Here is a 23056-nt window from a genome sequence, read left to right as displayed (position 1 = left end):
GCATCTTCTCACAATATTGCAAGTAGAAACCAAAGTCCTGTGACTGGGTCAAATAATTTCATCTTACTCTCCTGCTACTCTGTGCAACATTTAGAAATTAATTAGGAAAAAAAAAATCAAACAACCCAGACTAACAAATAACAAACAGAATAATAACAAAAATTTGTCTTGGTAGGAAAGCATGGAGCTTGTGTACAATAAGTCCAAACCAGTGGCAGTTACAGGAATGGCTTTCCCAACCGGAGATGTCAATAACTTTGTCGTTGGCAGTGAAGAGGGAACAGTCTACACAGCTTGTCGTCATGGAAGGTGAGGTTCAACATTTTGTACTGATATAACATTGCGTACCTGTGTTGGCGAGAGGTAGCCACGTGTGTGTGGGGAGTGAGGACAGGAGCTGCCTGACTCTGAGCATCTGTGCTACAAGCTGTTATACTGGGGTAGTTACCCCAGGCTCCCTGTGTGGTTGGTGGGGACCAATAAGTACTCTTAGGTTAACTTCCTTTACCTTTTTCAGACATCTAAAGAGAAGATGACTGGGACTTCAGAAATGCCTCTTTCTCACCCATGAGATGAGATGGAGGCTTATACAGCTAGCTGAGATGTAGGTATCTATTATCTGGGCAGCTTGAATGAGGCCCTAGGAGACAGTTTTGTTGCAGGGTAATCAGGCCTCAACCACTCATAAGAGATGGTAATCTGCTTTATTTTTTACCATTCTCCGCTCCATCTTCAGACTCCAAAAGCATAAATCAGAGAAAAGTCACCATGGGCACTTGTGCACATGAGAAAGAGAGAATGCAGATTCCCATCCCTGGCCATCTGGTTCCAGGTACTCCTGTGCAGCAGTTCACGCTGCATCTGTACAGTGAGAGTAGAGACAGAGCTCTGCTGGTCCCCACTCTCAGGGGGCAGTTTGGACATGCCCACCCTCTCCAGGAGAGCGACAGGGTTTTGTTGTTCAGCCAGGAGCCACCCACACCTCTGTCCCTCAGTCTGGGCTGCTGCCCGGTCTTTTTGCTAGCATGGATTTAGCTGCAGTGGGCCACATGGGTTTGAGAGCTCTGCTGAATTTGCTCCCAGGATCCTGTGCTCTCTCACACATGGGGGTCATATCCTTTCCTCACATAACTCAGGTTGCAGTTTAAAACTGCAAGTTCCTTGTTTTGTACCCTGCAAATCTGCAGGATGCTAACGTGCTCTATTACCTTCCAGTAGCAGTTCCATCCTCTGAAATGCTTTTGTAAAGAACAAATTTTTGTACTGATAGAGCTCATGCCCACACTTCAGTAGTTTCCAATATTCTCTGAATTCACATTTTATCATATTTGGAGTTTCTGTTGACCAAAGGGACATTGATACACTGGTTTAAGGTTGTAAGGCTTCTATTATGCATCCCTAATGTTTTATAAATACTGTTTGAAGTTATTTTGTTTGGTATTTTTTTATTTTAACATATTTTATTTTAGCCTGACCGATGGCAGTATTGCAAAATTGTGTCTATTTAGGCATGTACTGATAGGCTGTGTGGCTGCTGATGGTTTGAATTAATCTTAGGTTGATAAGATGCAGGAAGCATGCCCATGGGCATTTCTCACTTCTGATTTTTCAGACATGCCTGGTTTGTTGCTCACAAGAGGGAGAAGGTCTTGTTAGCACACCCTTTTAGCAAACCTTCTACTGACCATTGACAAAAGCTTTTCTGCTCCTGCCTGCCTTGCCTGGAGCTTTTTGCTACCATCCCCATTTTATTTCCAGAGGCTTCTGTGTCCTTCAGCCCTGCACAGTGGAAAGCCATATGTTATCTGGGAAAATGTGTGTCAAAGCACAGCAAATACCCAAGGTGTTCTCAGTGCTCCAGAACTCCCCTTATCCCACTGACTACATGGCACAGAGTTGGGGATGCAGCAAGATGTATCCAGTGCTTTGCATCCAGCACTGCAGAGGCACTGCAGGACTTGGCCCCTGCTCCAGCACATGCTGCGAGGTCTGGCAGGGGAGCCCAAGGGAGGTCACTCTGTCCACACAAGGGAGGTGAGGGGACACTGCACTGGTAGGGACCAATTTCCTCTGCTGCAGCTCCACATCTCTTTCAGTACACTGTACTCACACTGGCACAGGGCTGGCACCCTCATCAGGGCTGTGACTATTTTTAATGTATTTTCTTTCACTTGCAGTTTTTCTATAATCTAACTAAAAGGGTAATTTTATGATTCCCTTTCCTGTGTACACTGTGAGACAGCACTGACAACTGAGCTGGCATCATTTGCTTCCAGGAAGAAAAAAAACTCTGCACATTCTCTCTTACACAGTGTTGTATTTTTCCTTCCTAATAGGTATTCTAGCCTCAGGCTGATGAAACGCACATCTCCCCTTGTTAAAAGTAATGACTGTATGATACCTGATCACAGGACCAGTTCCTTCAGTTATTGTGAAAAAACATTTGCTTCCTAGTGACTTGATTGACTGCTGTGGAAAGTTATTCTAGATATTTAAGAGAAAAAGAACTGCTCATGATAAGTCATTAACATATTTGCATTTTTATTTTAATGGTTATTCCTTGTGATAATGGCTTACTCAGAGGCATAAGCTATAGTATAATTACAATTTGGAATTATTTTATAATTATACATAAATGTTACTTCAAGCTACAGTAGTAGACAGTATATGTAGAAGTGAGTAAGGCAAGTCTTCAGGTAAGAGAAAGTCTCCCTGTGCTGGATTCTGAGCATTTTTCCCTCTGTAGGCAAAAGCCTTAGAGAAAGGAGAGAGATTTATAGGTTAAATAGAACTTTAAAAGGAAACAGGAACCCCAGAGTAAAGAAAAATTATGTTAAATCACCAGGTGTTAAATGACTCTCCACATGTAAATATCTCTTCTTCCTGCAGTAAAGCTGGCATTGGTGAAATTTTTGAAGGCCACCAAGGACCTGTCACAGGAATCAATTGTCACATGGCAGTGGGTCCAATTGACTTTTCTCATCTCTTTGTCACATCATCATTTGACTGGACAGTCAAATTGTGGACCACAAAGGTGAGAAATTTGATTTGAGATGGGATGAGTAATGTTACTTGTGAAACTGCTGTTGTCAAAAATATTTCAGTACTGTCTATATCAAGTCCTAAGAATCAATTAATTAAAAGGCTGTGCTTAGAATAGGCATAGTGATAAAATTAGTGAAACATATAGCTAGTATCACTCTCAATCATATTTGCTCTGGAGCATACCAAGCTCTTTAAAGGTTGCTTCAGCTGGCCTATATTTCATTATTAACCCTAGTACTAAGCAGTTTCACTAGGTAGGCAGATTAGGATGTGGTGTACTCCCAGTCATCAAACAGTCCATCCAGCACTCCCTGTGCAGGCTAAATTGCAAGGCTAATACTATGCACCAGCATAGTGGTGCAGCAGCAGGAACACTTTCTTCTGATGAAGCAACAGGGGAAGCACATGGACTACTTAGTGCAATCAATATCACTTGTGAAATTCACTGCTGTAGGATGCTGTGATAGCCAAAAAGTATAAATTGTCCCAGTGACATTAGATACTGGAAGCTGGGAGGAAATACATGCTGGAACTTACATTCATGACCACCATGGATCTGTTTCTGACTACTCTGTGGCCATCTCCCTCTCTAACCTCTTACTATGAACAGCAGAATTTCCCCAGTCCTGTGAAACCTGGAAACCCCAACACCCCATGGGGCAGACTAAACAGACCAACTTGGTTTATTGTATAGGCTGAGTAAAACAGCAAAATGAAAGGTAAAATCCAAATTATGTAAGTAATCTAAATTTATTTTGGTCATACACCAAAGGAGAGAACTGCCTTCCAAATGCCAGGTTTTGGTCTTTACCAATTTGTTTTTATGCCTGTGTTTGATTCACATCTTTAGCCACACCTGGCAGAGTTCCCTAGAAGCTGACCCCAGTCAGGAAGTATCTCATTGTGTGTTCTTCCAACACATCAGAGCTTGGAGATGCTGGAACAGATGCACAGCAAATGTAAACACAAAAGTGATCAGAAGGGGTCATGTGACAGCTTTGTACTGGAAACAGAAGAAGTTACCTAGATAATAACTTAAATCAGCTTCCATAGCAGCTTCCAAATGCATTTGTTAATGGTCCGATCCAATGTATGTGCTAATTAACAGGCATCTTCCCCTGAACCACAGTGGATGGTTTTGATTTGAGCATTACATTTTAGGAAACTTGTAATAAGAAAGGTGCATGATTTACCTAATGTAGCCATATACAGTATACAATAGACCCAGCCCTAACCAATGCAGAAGCAGAGCAGGCTGGAAGGGGTCTGGGATGGATCCTACATGGTAAATAGTAGAGAGGGCTGCAAGGTAACCAAGTGATAGAGAGCTTAGGGGTCAGCTCACTGGGGGCTAGCTAGCTCATTTGTTGTCTGAGACAAGGGAGTCCTGGACGGTGGTAACTGGTGGCAAGGGAATACTGTAGCATTGAAGCTGAAGCTGAGTGAGGGGAGAAGAATTTGTGGGCAGTGGGGTAGATGAAAGGCAAATATTGAATTCTAAACACATGTCCAGAAAAGTCTAGGATGAGTATCTGACCCTCAGCTTAAGGGTGAATATGGCAATAAGGGCCTCATCTATCTGCAGCTTAAATGAAATTCCATTAAGGGATAATAAAGGCTGTCTTTTTTATTTTAAACTCTTGGGATTTTTTAGCAGTAACACTAACACAGCTTATTTTGGGCACAAAGACACTGCAGATAGTAATACACAGTTATCCTTATGGAATACTTCAGTGTCAAAATGGTTGGGTCTGATTCTGTTCAAGGCAATCAGTTTTCAAAGAACCAAGCCATTTAAATTTCTAATATCCATCAAGCTGTGGCTCATCTGGCAAGACGGGCTTCCTGAGAAAGCTATTTGACCAAGCTGATGCAAGCTGTGATGTGCATGTGACACACCACAGCACCCCTCAGAGCTGGAAGCCAGTTGCTGTATTGGATTTCTTGCTTTCCTCTGGAGCAGGTTTGATCAGCAGCAGCCCTAGGCTGCTGCCCTGCCAGCCACTGCCCTGTGAAGACATCCTCTGAGACACTAGACAAGTTCTTGAACTGTGATGAATGTTTTCTTTTTCTTCTCATTTGACTGCATCAGAAGTTTATTTCTCTACTGTCTGCATAATTCCCTTGGCTGGAGCTACTACATATTTAGGGCTCTCTTTGTTCTGTTCTCAGAGTCAAGGCCCAGTCATTTATTGGGATCTGAACAAATCCATCAGTATTTTTGATCCTCTGGAAAAAAACCAGTGGATATGAAATAGTGGTATGAAGTAATGAGTGGCTTATAAGATTTTACTTATAAGATTTTTACTTTTTATTCCTTTGGTTTCTTATCTGTAAATTTAATCTCCCTATCAGCATCCAATGCCATATTGCTTTCCTGCTTCTACCAGTGTTGTCTACTTAATCTTGTGCACATTATCCTCTTTGGTCATGAAATTCAATTCCTTTCTGTTTCACAGGCTCAGAGTCAATGTCCAATTGTAAAGTGAACCATAAAAGCTTTGTGTTTATATTGTCTATTGATGTTGTGTAGCATCCTGGGGTGCTTGAAAGAAAGGCACTTTCATAGCAGGCATTTGACTGATGGATTGAAAGCACCATCTCCCTTAAAAACTCTCGCTTGTCATTTTATAATCTGTTTTTGTGGTTAACACATTTCCTATCCAAAGGCAGTTCAACCAGGTGACTGAGAATGAGGTTTTCACTAACAGAAGAATGAGAGTTTTGTAGATAACACTAATACAAGGTTCACATTATCATCCATCACATTAGCCAATAATTAAATCCCTGGGTGAATAGCAAGCAACCAGAAGCAAGAGGAAAAGAAAAGGAAATTGCAAAGATAGTCTCTTGATAACTAGGGCATTACCTCGTTCCTGATGAAGTTAGTAGGGCTTTCAACTTGAATTCATGCTACACGATGTGGGCAAGTCTTGGATGCAGAGCTGTCAAAGGGAAGTCCTGATGTGAAGTGTCTGTGGAGCTCTGCCCTTAATTAGGTAGTGTTGGTATGATGCTTTGAAGAGGTAAAGCGCTGAGTGGAAATGCTAAGTGTTGTTAATTAATTAAGCACTAATCCTCATGAATGAATAGCATGAGGTTAAATAATGAAATGTAAGTATTGTTATTATTACAGCAATTGCTGTTTTGAGTGCAAATTTTTTGATATTGTATCAAGGGACAAGAGCTATCTTGGAATTGTTAAAGCATAGCAAAACGTAAGCTAGTTTCAGCTAAGGGCTAAAAGATGGCTTGTTTGCTGCTGAGGGACTTAACAAAAGTCTGGATAGAGAGCTGGATTTTCTTAGCTCTTTTGTCCTTCACATGTCTCCTTTTGCTCTTATCCTTCCTTTGAAAGAAGCTGTTAATGACTGGTTTTCCCCTCTTGCATCTATACCTAAGTCATGCTCAGATGAGCAGCTGACTAGAAGAGAAATTGGAATAACTGCAAAAACATTGCAGTATTCCCATCCGTGCTTCTCTCCCTCTTTGCCTAATGTTTAAGTAATAGTGGTAAGTGCCATAACCAGAAGGAGGGACAGAGGTGAGCAGACTGATAGTAGGGCCACCACATAACCATTAGCAAGGTCAGCTGAGCCAAAGGACCTGTGTGCCCTCAGTGTTAGACTATCCATCTTGTGTCCATGCTCAGTTTTGCCTTACTAGTATGTGCATTGGTGGTAGCTCCTTCCTAGTTCCTCTCCTTTGTCTTCTCTTTCTTACGCTCTTTGCATGCCTCTCTTCTCTTTTGGTATGCTGTGCTGTTCCACGGTGAAGTCCGTTGTGCTTTTTTGAGAAACCACATTTTAAACAGCAAAAATTTGCGTTTCTATGTTATGTGCCTTCCTTCACCTATGTTCCTGTACCTTCAATATCTTATGCCCATGTGTTTGTTGATCATCTGGGTATGACCTAGTCCTCCTGATTCTTGGGGTAAGTTATTTTACATTCCACTTTCATATCTTATTATCAGCATGTAAGTTCAAACTCCACTGGTTTTCTTTTGGTCTTGAGGTTGAACACCATCTCCTCAGGGATCAAGCTGAAGTCTATCACTAGAAAAATGCAAAGAAGTATGTGGTAGTGGTCATGTTGCTAAAGACAGGTAGCTCTGTCCCCCCAGCCCCCTTTCCCAAAAGCCTGGCTGGTAGGACCTTACAGGATTAACTTGATAGACCAAATTTATGGTGATAGAAAATGGTGTAGCAGAATGAATCAGAACATTACTTGATTGGTCCACTTGGTGGATTAGTCACCAAGAAAACAATGCATGAACAAATGGGCAATTTTTAAAGTCTATCAACATAGCAGGATCAGGTTGTCATTTTTTGAGACTAAGAATTTACAGTTTTTACATCACAAATACCATGTTCCAAGTTATCTGGTTACTGGATGAGATTTTTTTCTATTGTCATTTCAGTCACCTTAAATGGGTGAGTGAGAGCCTCTTGTTATACAGTTAGCATTGCTTGAAGTTAAAGATCCAAATAGAAATATAGTCAGACATGTAGACATGATAAAAGGACAGTAAACTTAGTGAACTATTACAACAACTTGGTGAATTGTCCTTCGAAAATTTTTTGTAACTCTAACTGGAAATGCTGGAGTCAACGACTTGATTTAGTGAAGTTCTGTGACAGGTGATTAGAGACACTGATGTTAGTGCTTAATGGTACATAGCATTCTGCTGCCTTGTGGAAGATGTTCCTATTCCAGTGAATGTGCAGGGATTTATGAAGAGTGTAGGAGCTCCACAAGAGTATCCTGTAAGCCAGTGGTTTGGGCACCAAGCCATGCTGCCAAGGTCTGAGTAGAATGGGAGCATGTGTCTTCCCTAAGGGCAGGAAGTCCTGTGACGATCTTGGCATTTTGCTCTGAGCTGTACCTTATGCCTATGAACAACTCTGGTTTCACTGACAGTAGAATCTTCTCAGAGTAAAGCTTTGATTTTAATGTGCTGACACTTGTGGATGGAAACCAGTTTTGTCCAGCTGGGGCCAGACCTACTTCCTGAGTTTGTAACAGGATCAGACAGGTCTCCAACAGCAAAATGGGACTGGTGAAATGCAGAGGTTACTCATGTACCTTATCTTGCATACACTTAGGTGTAGACAAGAGCTGGAATTTCACTCTTGAACATATTCATTCTTAATGTCGTTTTCTAAGCTTTCTTAGATCCTTTAGGCCATGTCTTCTCACGTTATCACATACAGCATTTTAGATAACTCTTACTGAATATGGAATTGGATCTTTCTGGATCCTTTGTTATTTAGGGTTTCCATACTTTGGTTTCTTACACAGTCACTAGAAAGAAGTAACTGTAATGCACACATTAGACATCTCTTTGAGGTACCACCATTACTTCCCACCACTGACTATACAGGAGCCCAAATCTGGCAGATAATCAGTTGGTGTAGCTTTTGATGGCTGTCTTGCATCTGGACGGTCTCAGACCATATCTAAACTGGCAGATGTGTCCACCCTTTTGATCTCCTGAGTCTGACTTCTTATTCTGGCTTCTCCCAAACCACTACCAGGAAGGGATCAGCTTCTTTATCCCACACCACACACACACACACACACACATAGCTATACCGTGATTTTCAGCCAGAATCCTGTGGAATCCTTTGCTGCTCCTCCCCTGACTGATTTTGGTGGGGCTCAAATGTCTGTCTCAGGGGAGGATTTCCCTCCTCTTATATTGGATACCTGGCTAGAATGGCCTCCCTTGCTGCTGCATTAAAACACAGAGCTCCTTGACTTTGCTCATAATGCAATCACCTTCCTTTGACATCATTCATTTCCAGTGCAGGCTTTTCTCTTTGGTAAAAGCAAATGTTAATTTTATCTGATTATGGGTAATGATAAAGGGTGATAAAATAGCATTCTGGGATTTCATGGAAATGATCTCTCTGTGGTGTGAGTTCAGAATTTTGAGTTTTGTCCAAAAACAAAGCAATGAATGAATTTGCTTCAGAGCTTGCTTTCTGTCAAAAGGCCAAGCTGACTTGGGGAAGAGGGTGGAGTTGCCTGTTCAGACAGGATTTTTTTAGGTTTTGCCCTTTACCTCTGGAGCCAGAGGTCTGGCTGTCATCCAGCTGTATTAAAAAAAAAAAAAAAAAAAAAAAAAGGAAGATTATGGCATTTTCTAGGTAATTTAAAAGAGCAAGACCAAAGTGAAGTCAGGTGGCTTAAAATCAGCCCCAAGTTCTTCACATGAAGTGTTTCTCATGATTTTGGTTTTCTCTGTAGCCATACCTGAAAAGTGATAGGAAAATATTCTTCAGCTGGCCAACATATTGCATTTACTCACACAAATTATGGTGCTTTTTTGTGAAACATTTTGTGAAGAATGGCACATACACGGAGAAAAAAATAAAACAGTCATCTAAAATACCAAGGCTGTTCTAAAAAATTCAGTGGGCTAAACTGTATTTCAGAAAACCCTGAACATAAATCCAGCTCTAGCAGTGAAAGCTTTATTTGCACATGGAAAGCAGAATTTGATTTTGGGAGCTCATATAATCTGCTGAAATCAAAATGCAAACCTCCCACTGACAGTTCTGTTGCTGTCAGAATTACGCTGGCGGATCAAGCTCGCATGTAATAGTGAAACATTTCAGGACAATTATCAATATATAAAGCCCAGGACTTCTTCCCTAATGGAAATTTTCTCCCACCTGCTTCATGCAGCCATCCTTTCTCTGCTATGTGAGAGACTTTGTTATCAGTTAAAAAAAAAAAAAAAAAAAAAAGGAATCATTCAAAGTCCTACAAAATGGAGTTGTCTTCAATAATAATTAGCCTCAGAATCATTGCTTGCTGACCCATGAAAGCTCTGCAGGCATCCTGGTGGCAGCAGCTACAAATACTAATCTTGACTGTTTAGCAGACAGTGCCGTAACATCAGTCTGTGTCAGCTGTCTTGCGATGTTCCTCATGCTCCTGCTTCTGCTTCCTGGCACCTGGAACTGCAGCAGCAGGGTCACTTGAAAGACTGGCAATTCGCTGAATCCACAAGCAGTGCTGGGCCAGGTACCCTGTGATGAAGCAGCATTTCCCATTAAAAGAAAAATTTAATTTTCAGGGGCCTCATACTGAATGTTCCCGTCAGAATCACAGGGGTGGGAAACAACCAAACCGCAGCTACATTATTCCACTCCTCTCCTTGCCTTGCAATTTGAGCTAAACTACCTCTCTTTAACAACTTGAGGCCCGAAGCAGGGAGACCAGTCCCATTGACTCCAGCAGAGGTACACTCAGGACCTAAGTGCATGCCACTGCCTCTCCTGCATGACAGGAAAGCACTGGCACAGTGAACCAGCTTCTCCCAAAGCATCCCACTCATTCTCCAGCTCTGCTTGCTTATTCCATCTATGGGGGATATGAACAGGGAGTGACAGATGGAGGCAGAAGATCAAATCTGCCCTTCAGTGTTTCACTCTGTTTTCAGAGTTTCCTCTGGATTTGGTCATTCTTCCAGCAGTCTAGGAAAAACATACCTTGCTCGTATTTCTCAGCAAGTCCTTTAAGAGCTTCTCTGAAAAAAAATCCAGGAATATAGTAATATAAAGGCATGAGTATGAGCTACAGAAACTGTGAATAAGTTTGCAAAGTAGGGAAAGGAAGACTTTCTATAGTGTTTAGAGCTTCTGAAAAGAATTTGAGACATTTTTAGAAGTCGGGAGAATTTCCAAAGAAAATTATAGTATTTCTAAAGAAATCTCGTGACATAAATGCATAGTTAGTAGCTTAGGAAGAAGTGCTGTCCTGCTTAAAACATGTTTTGAATAAAAGGTGGAAAACTTGATTAACCTTTAGCAATGAAGTCAGCAGTCTGAGGAAATACAGAACAAATGGAGAATACCTGCACAGGCTTCTCCATTGTTGCCATCTGCACTGCATCCAGCTTGATGTTGGTAAGTGAAGCGTAGAATATTAAACCTTCATGCAGTAGAAACCTATAGGCACAACCCTTGTAAGCATGGAGTACGAGGGGTTCCAGTTTGGGAATGAAACTGGATGATCTAAAATGCAGAAACAAGAAATACACTAGCCTGGCCAATTGGAACTGGGGACAAAAGTGAGCTGGGAACACTGTAACCCGGTATGCATATTATCTTCTTCTTAACATCTTTCTTAAGCCTCTTTTGTAGAGTTTCAATGCCTTATATACAGTTTTATGTTAGTAAACACAATGCTAGTTCATCCATTGCAAGCAGATCTCTTAAGTAATTTAAACTTACATCAGACATCAAGTAATACACATTTACATAAAACTCAGCTAATATGCAGTGGTGAAGAGGAATGCCATGCTTTCTGCTTTTTTTTCTTCAGAAAATGAAAAGGTCTTCTTCCATTGGACAAGTGGAAAGGCAGGGTAGAAGAGAATTACAGAAGTCTAGCAGCACAGCTGGAAAGTGTTGCACCTCTGCAAAGGACTTAAAACAGTTAAGAAGGATTAACCAAATAAGCAGTTTACCTGTCAGTAAAGCTAGCTTCCACAGATTCCAAAAGGCTATCGCTACGGATTCCAAAAGCTCTGCTGTTTGACTTACTGATGTTCTTAAAAGTCAGGTGCGGTCTGGCTTCCCAAGTTCTTTTATTTTTTTCTTCATGCCACAGTATTAGACATTAAGCTCAGTTCTCATTAAAACCTCCTGTACCAACCATCAAACCTTTTTTCTTTGCTTCCTTCTTTTATGCTCACCCATGATGCTTTAACTTTGAAGGAAACCACAAAAATGTAATCATCAGGTTATCTCCAGACTTGGTCTGCTCTCATAGCCCCTTTCCTTTCGGTCTCACTCTTGTCCCCTCCTCCATCTGTAATAATTACCACATGTTTATGCAAAAATATTGCACTTTCTTTTATTATTGGCAATTAAAAAAGGCAACAGTTTCAGCATCTCTGCAAGAACAATCATTTCTAAAAGTGAACAATTTTCTGCCTTGTCTGTCTGCAACTTTTAGGATGACAAAAAAAAAACAATCAGCGTAACTATACTACAGTACTTAAACAAAACAGGGCTGTGAAGAGTGTAGGGATCATTTCCACACTGATTTCTTTCCCCCTGTTGCTACTGAATCTAAAACTTAAGCCTGTTGCCTTGCCCAATCAAGTCAGTTTAGATGCAGTGACCTAATAATTGTCCAAGAGTGAGGTGGCATAACATATACATAGCTTATAACCCAGTGAAATGTTCTTTGAGTCCCAGAAGGCTCATCTGTGATACAGCACTGAAACTGACAGTCAGAAGGAATTTTAAGACAGGTAAAGGAGTTTTTAGTCAAGTAACTTGATGTAGGGCACCTCAGTTAACTAGTGACTATTTATACAATATTTGGTCCTACAGGGGCCAAATTCATAGAACTGCAGAATGGTTTTCATTGGAAGGAACTTTAAAAATCATCTAGGGCCAGACACAGGAGCAGACACTCTGCTCAGGACCCTTCTGGCTCTGCTCTTTCCAAGTGCCTGAGAGCCTGAGCTTGACCCTACACGAACACATCAGCTTGTTCAGAAAGTTTCTATGCCAAGGACTAATAAATCTGTCTCATATTTGCTGCACACCTAGAAAAATCAAATTAGCCTGAATCAACTTACAATACTGCACAACACTCATGGCTGTTGTTAATATGGTGTGAGCCAGAAGTATGTGTCTGGTTTATACTCTTTAGAATGGAAGGCAATGGAGTGGAAAGAAAGAAGTAGAGACAGGAGAGTGTGTGGTGTCACCAAACATCTGTACTGCTGAAGGTACAGTCTAGGGATGTACCTGTAAGTGAAGCTGACACCCACAGAAATTGCACCAATGTGTAAAATGCTTCTTTCACAAAACATGCAAAGCCAATAACTTTTTCCATGGCTTTTCAGAAGTCAGATGCTAGTTAAAACCTGTGGATATGGGTACATTCCTTTATATGGATAATTAGCTACTCTATGTGTGGCGCCTCCTCGATTAAAGAAAATTCTTCTATGCAAATAAGTGGAATAGACTGGTCAAATTTATATGTGGAAAACCCCTTCTTTTATATAAATATGTAGAAATTTATTTACGTGAGTTTCTTACTTCATAGACAAGTGTTAGTTCCTAGACAGCTTCTGGCTATTTAAAATGTTCACCCTTCACTGTCCTTTTAAGCAATGCCTGTATACAAACACTGAGGAGGAACAATTGATTCTGACAACATGCTTAAACAAACGACACAAAATCACATGTCTTGGCATTGGCTTTTTTGCTTTTTCCACGAAATGATCAAGTCCTGCCCTATTGGAATCAGTGGCAAAATTCCATTCAATAGGGCCACATTTTTGCCCTACACTCTTCTTTTTCAGTAGTAAGTAGATTTGACCCAAGTTTGTCTGAAGATACTGCTTTAAACTATTTCTTCTGCTCTATTGAATAACAGAGTGGATTGATATTTAAGAATGAAAGCTCATCAAGTTTAAATTTCAGTTATTTCATAATAATAGCCATATGTTAGTTATAGATTGTGTAAGTCAGAAGTTTTCGTAATTTAAAACTGCTTTAAAGTGACCTTTACATGGTTCACATTTCAACGTTTTCTACAAGCAGTCCACATCGGTCCTTACTCATAAATCCTTACATTAAAAGAATCTGCAGGCCTGGGCCCTCAGTTAACAGGTTTATAGTAAGGAAGTCTTGTGAACATGTATACACAGACTTGACCTTACAAATCTAGTCTTCACAATGAAATAAACGTAACTGCTCTCAGAGGACAAAATCAGACCAGGATGAAATGTCAACTAAGAAAGGCCATTCACAGTTACTACTGAAGACAGAATGGGAAGCAAGAAGGACCTCCAGCCTGACATGATACATTCTTCTCTTGTTAAATAGTGCAAGAAGACAAGACATAGTGTGGGAAATACTTTTTTTTTTTTTTCAGTAGTGGCTAGTCAGGCTGGGGAGGCAGAGATACTGTGGGCAGTATGAATGGCTATAGCTCAGCTCCACTACCAATGCCTGGTGTTGCCATATGATTTCTCCTTGATTTCCCAGCCACACTGCAGATGATCTTGCCTTTTGTTTGGGGTGCTAACATGGCTGCAATTTTTTCTTTGCAGTGCTCTGCTCCATTCCCTATTCACCTCTATTCGTGTGTCTTTCCTTACATATCTGAGAACTTTCTGAAAAACCATATTATTCCTGTTGTCCTCTGACTTTCTATCTGACTGAGTATTTCCACTGCTATAGTAGAGGTTTTTGATTTTTGGTATTTAGGGCTTTTCATATCAAATACCAGCACTTCAAGTGTTTTTATTTTGATAACAGGGAAACCAACGCACATCAGTTAAAGCTATTTGCCAGACTATATAAGCACGTGCATAGCAAGATACAGACTAGCACCAAATCTCCTGAGCCTTCCCTGTAGTGCCTTGGTCTTTAAGCATGCTTTGGAAAATAAACTAGCAGAACTAAAAAGAACATTAAAAACATGCTACATTCAAAATAAGATCAAAACAAGTTTTGATATGCTGACAAAAAGGAAATGCTGATTGCAATCTGCCCCAAATTGATTGATATCTTAATAGGCCTCTAACTTCTGTGGAATTTTGTTACTTCACCCATGACATTAATGTTAAAGTGCTATATGTGCAGCATTTTTTCCATGAATAAGAAAAATACCATCCACCTAGCAGCTGACAAGACTTTCTTTTCTTTTGGTGTACTACTATCTTCAATGGCCACTTTTCCAGCATTTAGACCCTTGATATATTTGAACCTAAATTAGAAATTTTCAGTGAAAATACACAATGCCAGCAGATAGACAGTGGGAATCCATATAGCCCATGGCAGCATAGAGAGATTACAGGTGTGGATGCACACCTGTCCCATGTGCAGTGCTTCCCACTCCAATATCCATCGAATCACCATGGGGCACAGGAGAACCAAAGCCAAAACTAGCAAGGACCCAGCTGGAAATAAATATAAAACCAGCTGCTTTATTGCTCTAAATTAATAATATATGAAAGAACAGTTATCTAATAATTGCAATCAGTTGCTCCACTTTTTTGAAAAATAATGCATGGCTGTATACATTAAGGCACTGAGGCCACGGTATCTTTTGTAAAATGCACGGGGATGCATTCCAGAGTGACTGGACCGAGCTGTTCGAGCGGTGCGACTTGGACACTCTCAAGGCACCCTCCGTGGAGCTCCATTTCCCGGGGACAGGGGGGCGGCGGGCGCGACTCCGGCCGTGCTCCTCTCGCCAGGAAGGCGGCAGGGAACGGCAGGAGAAGAAGGGAGGGAGTGAGGGAGACCCTCGGAGAAGCCCCATTGTTTAGATTTCTGTCACAAGCCACGAGAATACTTAATTCCTTTCGTCTCTGGAGTTTTCATTATCATTCAAATTTCATTTTCCATTAATTGATCGGGGATTAGCGAAGCCATTATGCAAAAATTAAAAGACAAGCCAGATGCGATGAATAATTCATGAGGGACAATTACACTTCATTCCTGGTGCACTTCCTAACTTCCCTCCGACTCCCCGCCTGCTGCAGATGACAGCCTGCCCTGCCTCCCTGCCTCCCGCTCTCCCTCCCGGCCGAGCCGAGCCGGGCCGGGCCGGGCCGGGCAGGGCAGCCCGAGGCGGCCCCGGGCGCTGCCGCCGCCCGCCGCCAGGTGTCAGGCGCGGCCCGCGGTGCGCGGGAGGCCGCGGAGGCGCCGCGCTGCTCCCGCCGCTCTCACGATCCTTATCGGAGCGGCCGCCAGCGCGCTGGGCTCGGGCGGCAGCGCCGGTGCCAGCCCGCTGCCTGCTCCCTGCCTGCATCCCGCACCCCCTCCCGCCGCCGGGGAGCCGGCCGGGAGCGGGAGCAGCCGCGGGGCGCTCCCCGCCCTCGCCTCATCATCCTCGCGTCCCACACCCCTCACACCGGGCATCTCATTTATCCCACCGGACAGTTGTTGCCCCATTAAAGTGCAGTCCCGCCCTTCGCGGAGGACCTTTCATCTGGGGAAGTTTTATGACACTTTGTAAATGTGCAAAGTTTTTAATTAGACTCGCCAGACAGCCCCAGGCAGCACTAGCGCCACGAAGTCTTCATGCCGCTCTCTGCTTTACAGCACAACAAGCCGCTCTACTCCTTTGAAGACAATGCCGACTATGTCTACGATGTCATGTGGTCGCCAGTGCATCCCGCGCTCTTCGCCTGCGTGGACGGGATGGGGCGCCTGGATCTGTGGAACCTGAATAACGACACCGAGGTGAGGCGGCGCGGCGGCGGCCGGCGGTGGGGAGGGGAGGGCGGGCGCCGGGGAGACCTTAACCCTGTGCGGGCCGGCGGCGCTGCCGAGCACCCCCTCGCCGTCCTCCCCGCGGGCTCTGCGGGGGCGCCGCGCTCCCTCGGGCCGATGGCAGCCCGGCGTCGGCCGCTCCCCCGCTCCGGGGCGCGGCGGGAGGGGAGGGCACGTCCCGCTGCCGGGGGCGCCCGCCCGCCCCCCTCCCGCGCCCGCCTTCGCTCTCCCCCTCCCTCGCTCGCTCCCTCCCCTGCGGCGGGGCTGCTGCGCTCCGTACCTGTCAGGGGCGGGAGGACCGACTCCGGCACCCCCGGCAGAAAGCCAACACAATTAAATGCCGCGGTGCTGGCTCGGGGAGGAGGCTCCCTCCCGCTCTGTTATTTTAAGGTGCACTTTTCAAACCGCGCCCGTTCTGCAGGTTTTTTTATCCCTTTCCCCCCCCCACTCCGTTTCTGGCGCACGACGCTCCAAGCGCCAGGTTTGCGATGTCTGCACTCGCCCAGGTGGTCACACCTTGGCAGGCCGGCCACAGGCTGCCAGCGAGGACCGAGGCGCCGGGCAGCCTTTCGACAGGGCTCGCGTTGCACTGGGAGACTTAATTTCCCTCCCTGTTTATTATCCTCTGCTCCAAATCCTCTGGAGATTATAACTTGGAAGCCCCGTACTGGTGCCTCCATCGTGTCAGAAATCCAGTGTGTGCCCCTGCATCTCCCCTCACCTCCCACCTTTGAGTCGCTAGGTATCCCGCTTCGGTCTTTTAATGCACAGGGCACGTCTGTTTCATGTTGTTTGGTACTTTATACCCTCACCTTTCTTTTCGTTAAACTTTGCTGTGGAACTTGAAGGCACACACAGATGCAAATGACAGATAACGAGTTTTCTTTCCGTTGCTATTAGCTAAGTAGAGGGGACCACTGGGGAGGAAACGTCTCACCTTTGAATTTTGCTGATGAGAAAGGATTAATCAGAGTGCTTTTAGCAAAGAATGCGACTGGTAAACACTGTATATTTAAAAAAAAAAATCTTTAAAATGTACCGAACACCCTTTTTCACTCCTATTATATCAGATTTTTAAAAATGCCAGGGACTTAAAATGATACTATTTTTCTGTATTTGAGTTTCCCCCAAAAATGTTTTTGAGAAAACCTGTCACATCTCCTGAAGTCAGTCTTAGATAGCCAGTAATCAGTAGTCAGCACAAGAATTGAAGTATTTTTCCACACACAAAGTCTTGCATGTTTTTACTTAATGCAATGTAAAATTAAAAACAAACAGACAGTAAGAAAATAAAAGGCCACATATTAGCTGACCAGTTTCTTTTTATGTCCAAAAAGAGAAGGCGAAAGAGCAAACAGCGTTTTCCTCCATACACCCTATTTTTTTTTGTTGTTGTTAAGATTAGTTTGATCATTAATATGCCTTTCCTGTAGATATGCTATGCATTTCAGACAGAATAAAATACGGGTGCAGTTTATGGCTTCCAGTGAGTGGTGCTTGCCATAAATAAGCACAGACAGGTAAGAGGAACCAGCACCGGGCACTGCACTGTCAAGGGGAGCAGTGAGGCCTTTTGAAGTGCTCTGAGCAGGAAGCAGTGCAGCCTTTTTAATTAGAGCACATACAGCTGGAGGATATACAGGAGGAGTCTCCTCAGAATTTATTTTGGGAAGGGAGGGACATATCCTTCAGGTGTTCTCATTAATGCAGGCTTAAACACAGAGCATAAACCCCAGCATTTTGAGAAGAAAAAAAAATAACCCTTTCCCCCCAAATACCAGGGCTGAAATCCTACTCTGCTTGAAATCAACTGATGTTTTGCCATTTCACACAATGAGACCATAACTTCTTTCCAAAAAATTAATATGGACCGCTTGATCCTATTCCCATCAATAACAAGGCTGTACATAGCAAACTACTGTGCATTTGCAGTGTGTTTACATATAAATAAATAGGAACATCAGGAAAAAAAAATTAATTTCAAGCTCGATCTTGCTTTTATTCTGCATGGAAGGCCACCCCTGATTTCACAAATTATTTCCGTTCTGAGAGGTCAAAATCAGCTCTCATGTAAGGATCAGAATGGAATTGTTCTCGTGATATCTGAGCTTTGTATTTTTATGAAAATCGACTTTGGGTCTCTGGATGCAGAAATACCATTTGGTTTCCTTGCTGAGCACTGATGAAACAAATTTAAAAATCTGTATTAATGATAAACTGGCAGATTCTGAATAGCTGTGAAGTTTTGTTACGCGGGAGAAGCCGCAAAAGTTCCTCTGAAAGAGAGATCTGTAAACAGTTCTTCCGAGCATCGTAGCTGAAAGTGATTGCTGTTTGCTTTTACCCTCTATCTGATAGGTCATAATTAGTTAATGATTTTCAAGATTTCTGTAATTGATTACACCGTTTAAAAAATCTGCACAGCTATTTGCTAAGAAAAACTCCTTGTCAGCACTTTTTGCCTTTGTAATAAGAGATCTTGAAACACCTATTTTTTAGATCATTATTGCTTTTAGATGTCAGATACGTGATGTCACAGTATTTGTGAAGACAGTAGAAAATGACAGGTCCATTACTGTGTTTAACTGCTAGCTATTGATAAAAATCTCTGCGTTAGAACTAGATGTGATTGTTATTAATGAGTCCTGGTTTTGTTTAATTTGGGGAATAAACTGCATTATTCTTTAGGTGTTATTTTGAAATCAATTAAGAAGAAAACACACGGGTTTAGTTACTATATGCTACCTTCAAATTTTTGAACTGCAACACAGTTTCCACTAGTGTTACTCTCTGTATTTATTAAAAACATTTTTCCTGAGAGCTAGATGCTTTCTGATCAAAATAACTAAGATCATTTGACTGTACCAAGGATTTAATCAGTATAATTATTATCAAAATCCCAGTGCAAACTAGCAAGGATATCAGTGTATTTCATATTGGTCTCTGACTATCAGGAATTGTTTTTGTAATATCAAATGAAAATAGTCACGTTTTATTTTATGTCTGATAAATGAATGTAAAAAACCTTTAAAAGAAAAAATCCTTACCCACTCAGTCATTCTTTTGCAAACTGAGTATTATTTTTATGGCTCAGTATAATGAGGTTTGCAAGTAGTTTCAGGATAGCAAATGCTGATTTCTTACCTATGTGTCTGTATTTCTTTTTGATCAAGACTGGAGAAGATCTCTAGGTGATTGATGAGTCTGTCTATGAGCTGATATGAAGCTGACTTAGAAAGTTGCTTATTTCTTCTGTGTTATATCCCATCCAAATGTTTTTTGGGGTTTTTTTGCATGCCATACCTTAGCTTTGCAATTGTGAGGATGGTATCTACATCTAGAAACAGATAACAGATGTATTTGCAGCAGGTTTTGACACTACAAAAGCAGTAAAAATAATAATAAAAAAACTGTATTCTTATAAAGCAAGTTTTTTGACTGCATCTTTCTTAATCTGTTATCAGTTAAAATTTCATTTCAAAATTGTTAAAAATCTGACAAGCAAAAACTTCAGAGAATTTATATAGTCTTTCAAATGTGATTTTTAAAAACATAATGCTACCGTTATAAATAAACTCTTATGTTGAAGTCTAAAATAGGCATGTGTAAATTAACCTATCACAACTGAGAGCAGATAAATCTATTTTAAGATATCATGGGTTTACTGTATTTCTCTATCTCTGGAGAAAAGGCTTTTTATTTAGATTTTTAAAGACTTTCATTACTGCTTTTTATTTGGTTAGATAGCTTTGTGGATTAGTAACAGGATTTTTCAAAACCATCGGGTTTTGAAAAAAATCATGGGTTGTGTCTGTGGCACGCATGCTGCTTATTTTTATGTGGAACACTGAAAAAATGCTGTATTAACAAAAACAAAAAAAATCCCAACCAAACCAAAACCCAGCTTTAGAGTTATGTATTTCAGCCTCCTGAAAGATTTTGTGAAAATCCAGTGCCCTAAATATACACTGTATATCTGTACATGAAACAAATATCTTTGATTTACAGTTTTCTGAGAATCGTAGCTGGTTAGTGGGTTAGTCCTCTACAGAGTGGCATTTAGTTGTTTGAAAAATTCCATTTCCAAATGTTATGAAATTAATTTTGGCTGGAATTAAATAGCTTTTTTATTTTTCCCCTAGAAATCAGTGATCACAGCAGCAAAACTTGCTTGTTTTCTACTGTGATTTTTATCGTGGATCAATGACTCCCTGTCAGCTTAAGGCCGTTGACTCTCACTTAGGTAACAGACTTGGAACAAGGAGTTAGTGAGTGTCAATTTTTTGGGGTGATACTTCCTCAGACAGGACCTAGGACTTGCACAATGGGGACATGAGTCCAGTAGATATTTGCATTTGAATGACTTCTTAAAGGGGGGGAGGATGGTATCTGCTTTCTGATTGCTATCCAGCATTATTTTTACATCATTCTGCAAACAGAACCCTCTTGCATTCCACATGTGGGGCTCAGGACACTACACTGAACCCTTTTGAAGAGGTGGAGCTTTAGCTTTGGTGGGTTCGTTGTGCTTGAGGTTCCAGTTGGTTTTGCAGCTGTGTCAGGGTTGGTGAGGAGGAGCAGGGAGCCTCCAGGGGGAGAGGGTCAATGGAAGCAGCCCTGCTTTGCAGTCCTTGTGGAGCTGCTGGTGTTGCACTGCGGCTGTAACTGAGAGTCTCAGCAAGCCTGTAGAGGTTGAGCTTCCTGCTGTCACTTGTTTTGTGTGACACAGTGAAGGCACTAGAGCTGAGGAGAAGGTGACTGGCATGGGAGATGTACAATGTTTACTTAAAAATTATTTTTCTCCTGGATCTTTGGACCTATTTCACAAGAACAATATAAACCTACAGCCACAGAACCAAGATGTAGTTAGCAAAATACTGGGTTTGTTAATCTTGCCAGTTTGTCAATATTCAGACCAGGCTTTAATAAATACAACATTGAAGCTGATTTCTTTCTTTCTGCTGCTTTGTGCTGACAATGAGGACAGGAGGAGTACCTGTCACTCTTCCCAGGGTAGCCTGAACTCTGATTCCTGTCCAGCTAACTCTTCTTGCCTGGGCTACTCTCCAATTCTATGCCCATTTATAGATTCCCTTGTCCTCATCTCACTGTATGACCAAGACATTTTCCCACCGTGTGGATCTGGTAAAGGAGCTGCTTTTGCAGCTGTCCTCTCCCATTTGCCCTAACCTAAAAAGCACTGAAACTAAAAAGCCTTGTTTGGAAGACTGTTATGCCAAGGTACAGGCTCCTTGCTCAGGCAGTTTCTCCTGTTAAAGGCAGCTGGGTGGAGCATTACCAGGCTTGCAGGTTACTGTCATGTGTCTTATGAGGTGACCTAAATCAACTGAGTGATCCACCTATCTGGGACAAACACCCACAGAGTTCCTTCCTTCTGCAGCATCTTTTGATGCCCTCATTCCAGCATAGATTACAAATACTTCTCCTATGATCGTGTTCATTGCTTTATTCATCCCACACGCTAACCAGAATCTTTATGTATTCTTGTGGATCACCTGTTAGGTTGGTTGACTTGGGGCAGGGAGGGGGGTTGGAAATTAGACAGCATCCAAGTGTATTTAAAGCAGAAGTAATCTCCTGGGGATTTAAAAGAGAATTGTGGGAATATATTGTAGGAGTTCCTAAATGTCAGCTCAGCTGTTCTCACTTCTGCTGTGTCCTCATTCTAAAGTGATTAGCTCAGGACTTTTCTGACATAAATACTTAAGTTTCTACCTCTGCATCTAGCTGCAGAGGTGAGTATGGATTCAAAAGATGTGTCAGCATGAATACAGGGATGTGTCTGCTCACCATCAGGTTATCTGGGCCTGAGTCAGAGGCCAGAAGCCAGAGCACTACTGAAACTAAGTCCTACCCTTGGCTGGTTCTTGGTCATGTTACTGACTTTGGAGAAAAAAGCGGATGCAGTTTTGCATGTTTCCAGGATTAAGGGGTAAAAAACCCTTTCATTTACAGCCCTTTCCCATGGAAAAGTCTTTCCTGCTCTTGCAATCTCTTACTCTTTCCTCTATCTAGCACGTGTGATCAAAGAAATAATGAACCCTTTTTTTTCCTCCCTCCCCCCAGTGAGGGTTGTGTGTTTCTTCCAGCAATGCCAAAGGACTTTGACTCACCCAGCTAAGCAGGACATTCAAAACTGACCCCTGGGTTTGTAGGCAGTGTGATTTTATTGTCCTTCCTGTTCCTGTTGTTTCAATAGGTTCCCACAGCCAGCGTCACCATAGAAGGAGCTTCTGCCCTCAACCGTGTCCGCTGGGCCCAGGCTGGGAAGGAGGTAGCAGTTGGTGATTCAGAAGGCCGCATATGGATCTATGATGTTGGAGAGGTATTATTGTTTGGGGGGAGGGGGTGTTTGGTTTGGCTTTTTGTTTGTTTGAGTTTGTTTTATTTTGTTTGTTAAGCTCCTGGAGATTGAAACATCCAAGTCTGAGAAAGAATAAAACCAGATTTCTTTCAGTGGAGTCCCCATTGAATATGGGTTACCATCAGTGTGTTGGTCATAAAGGTACCTTGTAAAAGAGTTAAATCATTGAAGTCTCATGAGAGAAGTCTCTTTTGAAAGTTTTCACTGTTTTTAAAACTTTTTTTTTTAATGGTTCTATGGGTACAGTTGGAAAAACTTAAAAGAACACAAAGAGAAAAATCGAGGTGCAAAAAGAGAATGTGCTGTTTTGAAGTTGGTCCTGAAGGATTCACCTTTCTAGTATCTCTTATGACTGGCTTAG

The 23056-nt window shown here is 42.2% G+C and overlaps 1 protein-coding gene across 10 annotated transcripts in view; it reads left to right on the top strand.

Moving 5' to 3' along the window:
• DYNC1I1 (dynein cytoplasmic 1 intermediate chain 1) overlaps window positions 1–23056 on the top strand; it is a 186015-nt gene that overhangs the window by 145364 nt on the left and 17595 nt on the right. For all 10 annotated transcript variants that reach the window (XM_050327259.1, XM_050327252.1, XM_050327267.1 and 7 more), the window contains 4 exons: window positions 176–309; window positions 2890–3034; window positions 16140–16280; window positions 22531–22656. In XM_050327259.1, coding sequence (XP_050183216.1) covers window positions 176–309; window positions 2890–3034; window positions 16140–16280; window positions 22531–22656 — 546 coding nt within the window. The remainder of the gene's footprint in view (window positions 1–175; window positions 310–2889; window positions 3035–16139; window positions 16281–22530; window positions 22657–23056) is intronic.

This window comes from Myiozetetes cayanensis, unplaced genomic scaffold, assembly GCF_022539395.1.
Source record: "Myiozetetes cayanensis isolate MyiCay16 unplaced genomic scaffold, myiCay2020 scf1, whole genome shotgun sequence".
NCBI classification, from domain to species: Eukaryota; Metazoa; Chordata; class Aves; order Passeriformes; family Tyrannidae; genus Myiozetetes; species Myiozetetes cayanensis.
Note: the sequence above shows the minus strand (reverse complement) of the source record. Positions and strands in the feature narration are given on the sequence as shown.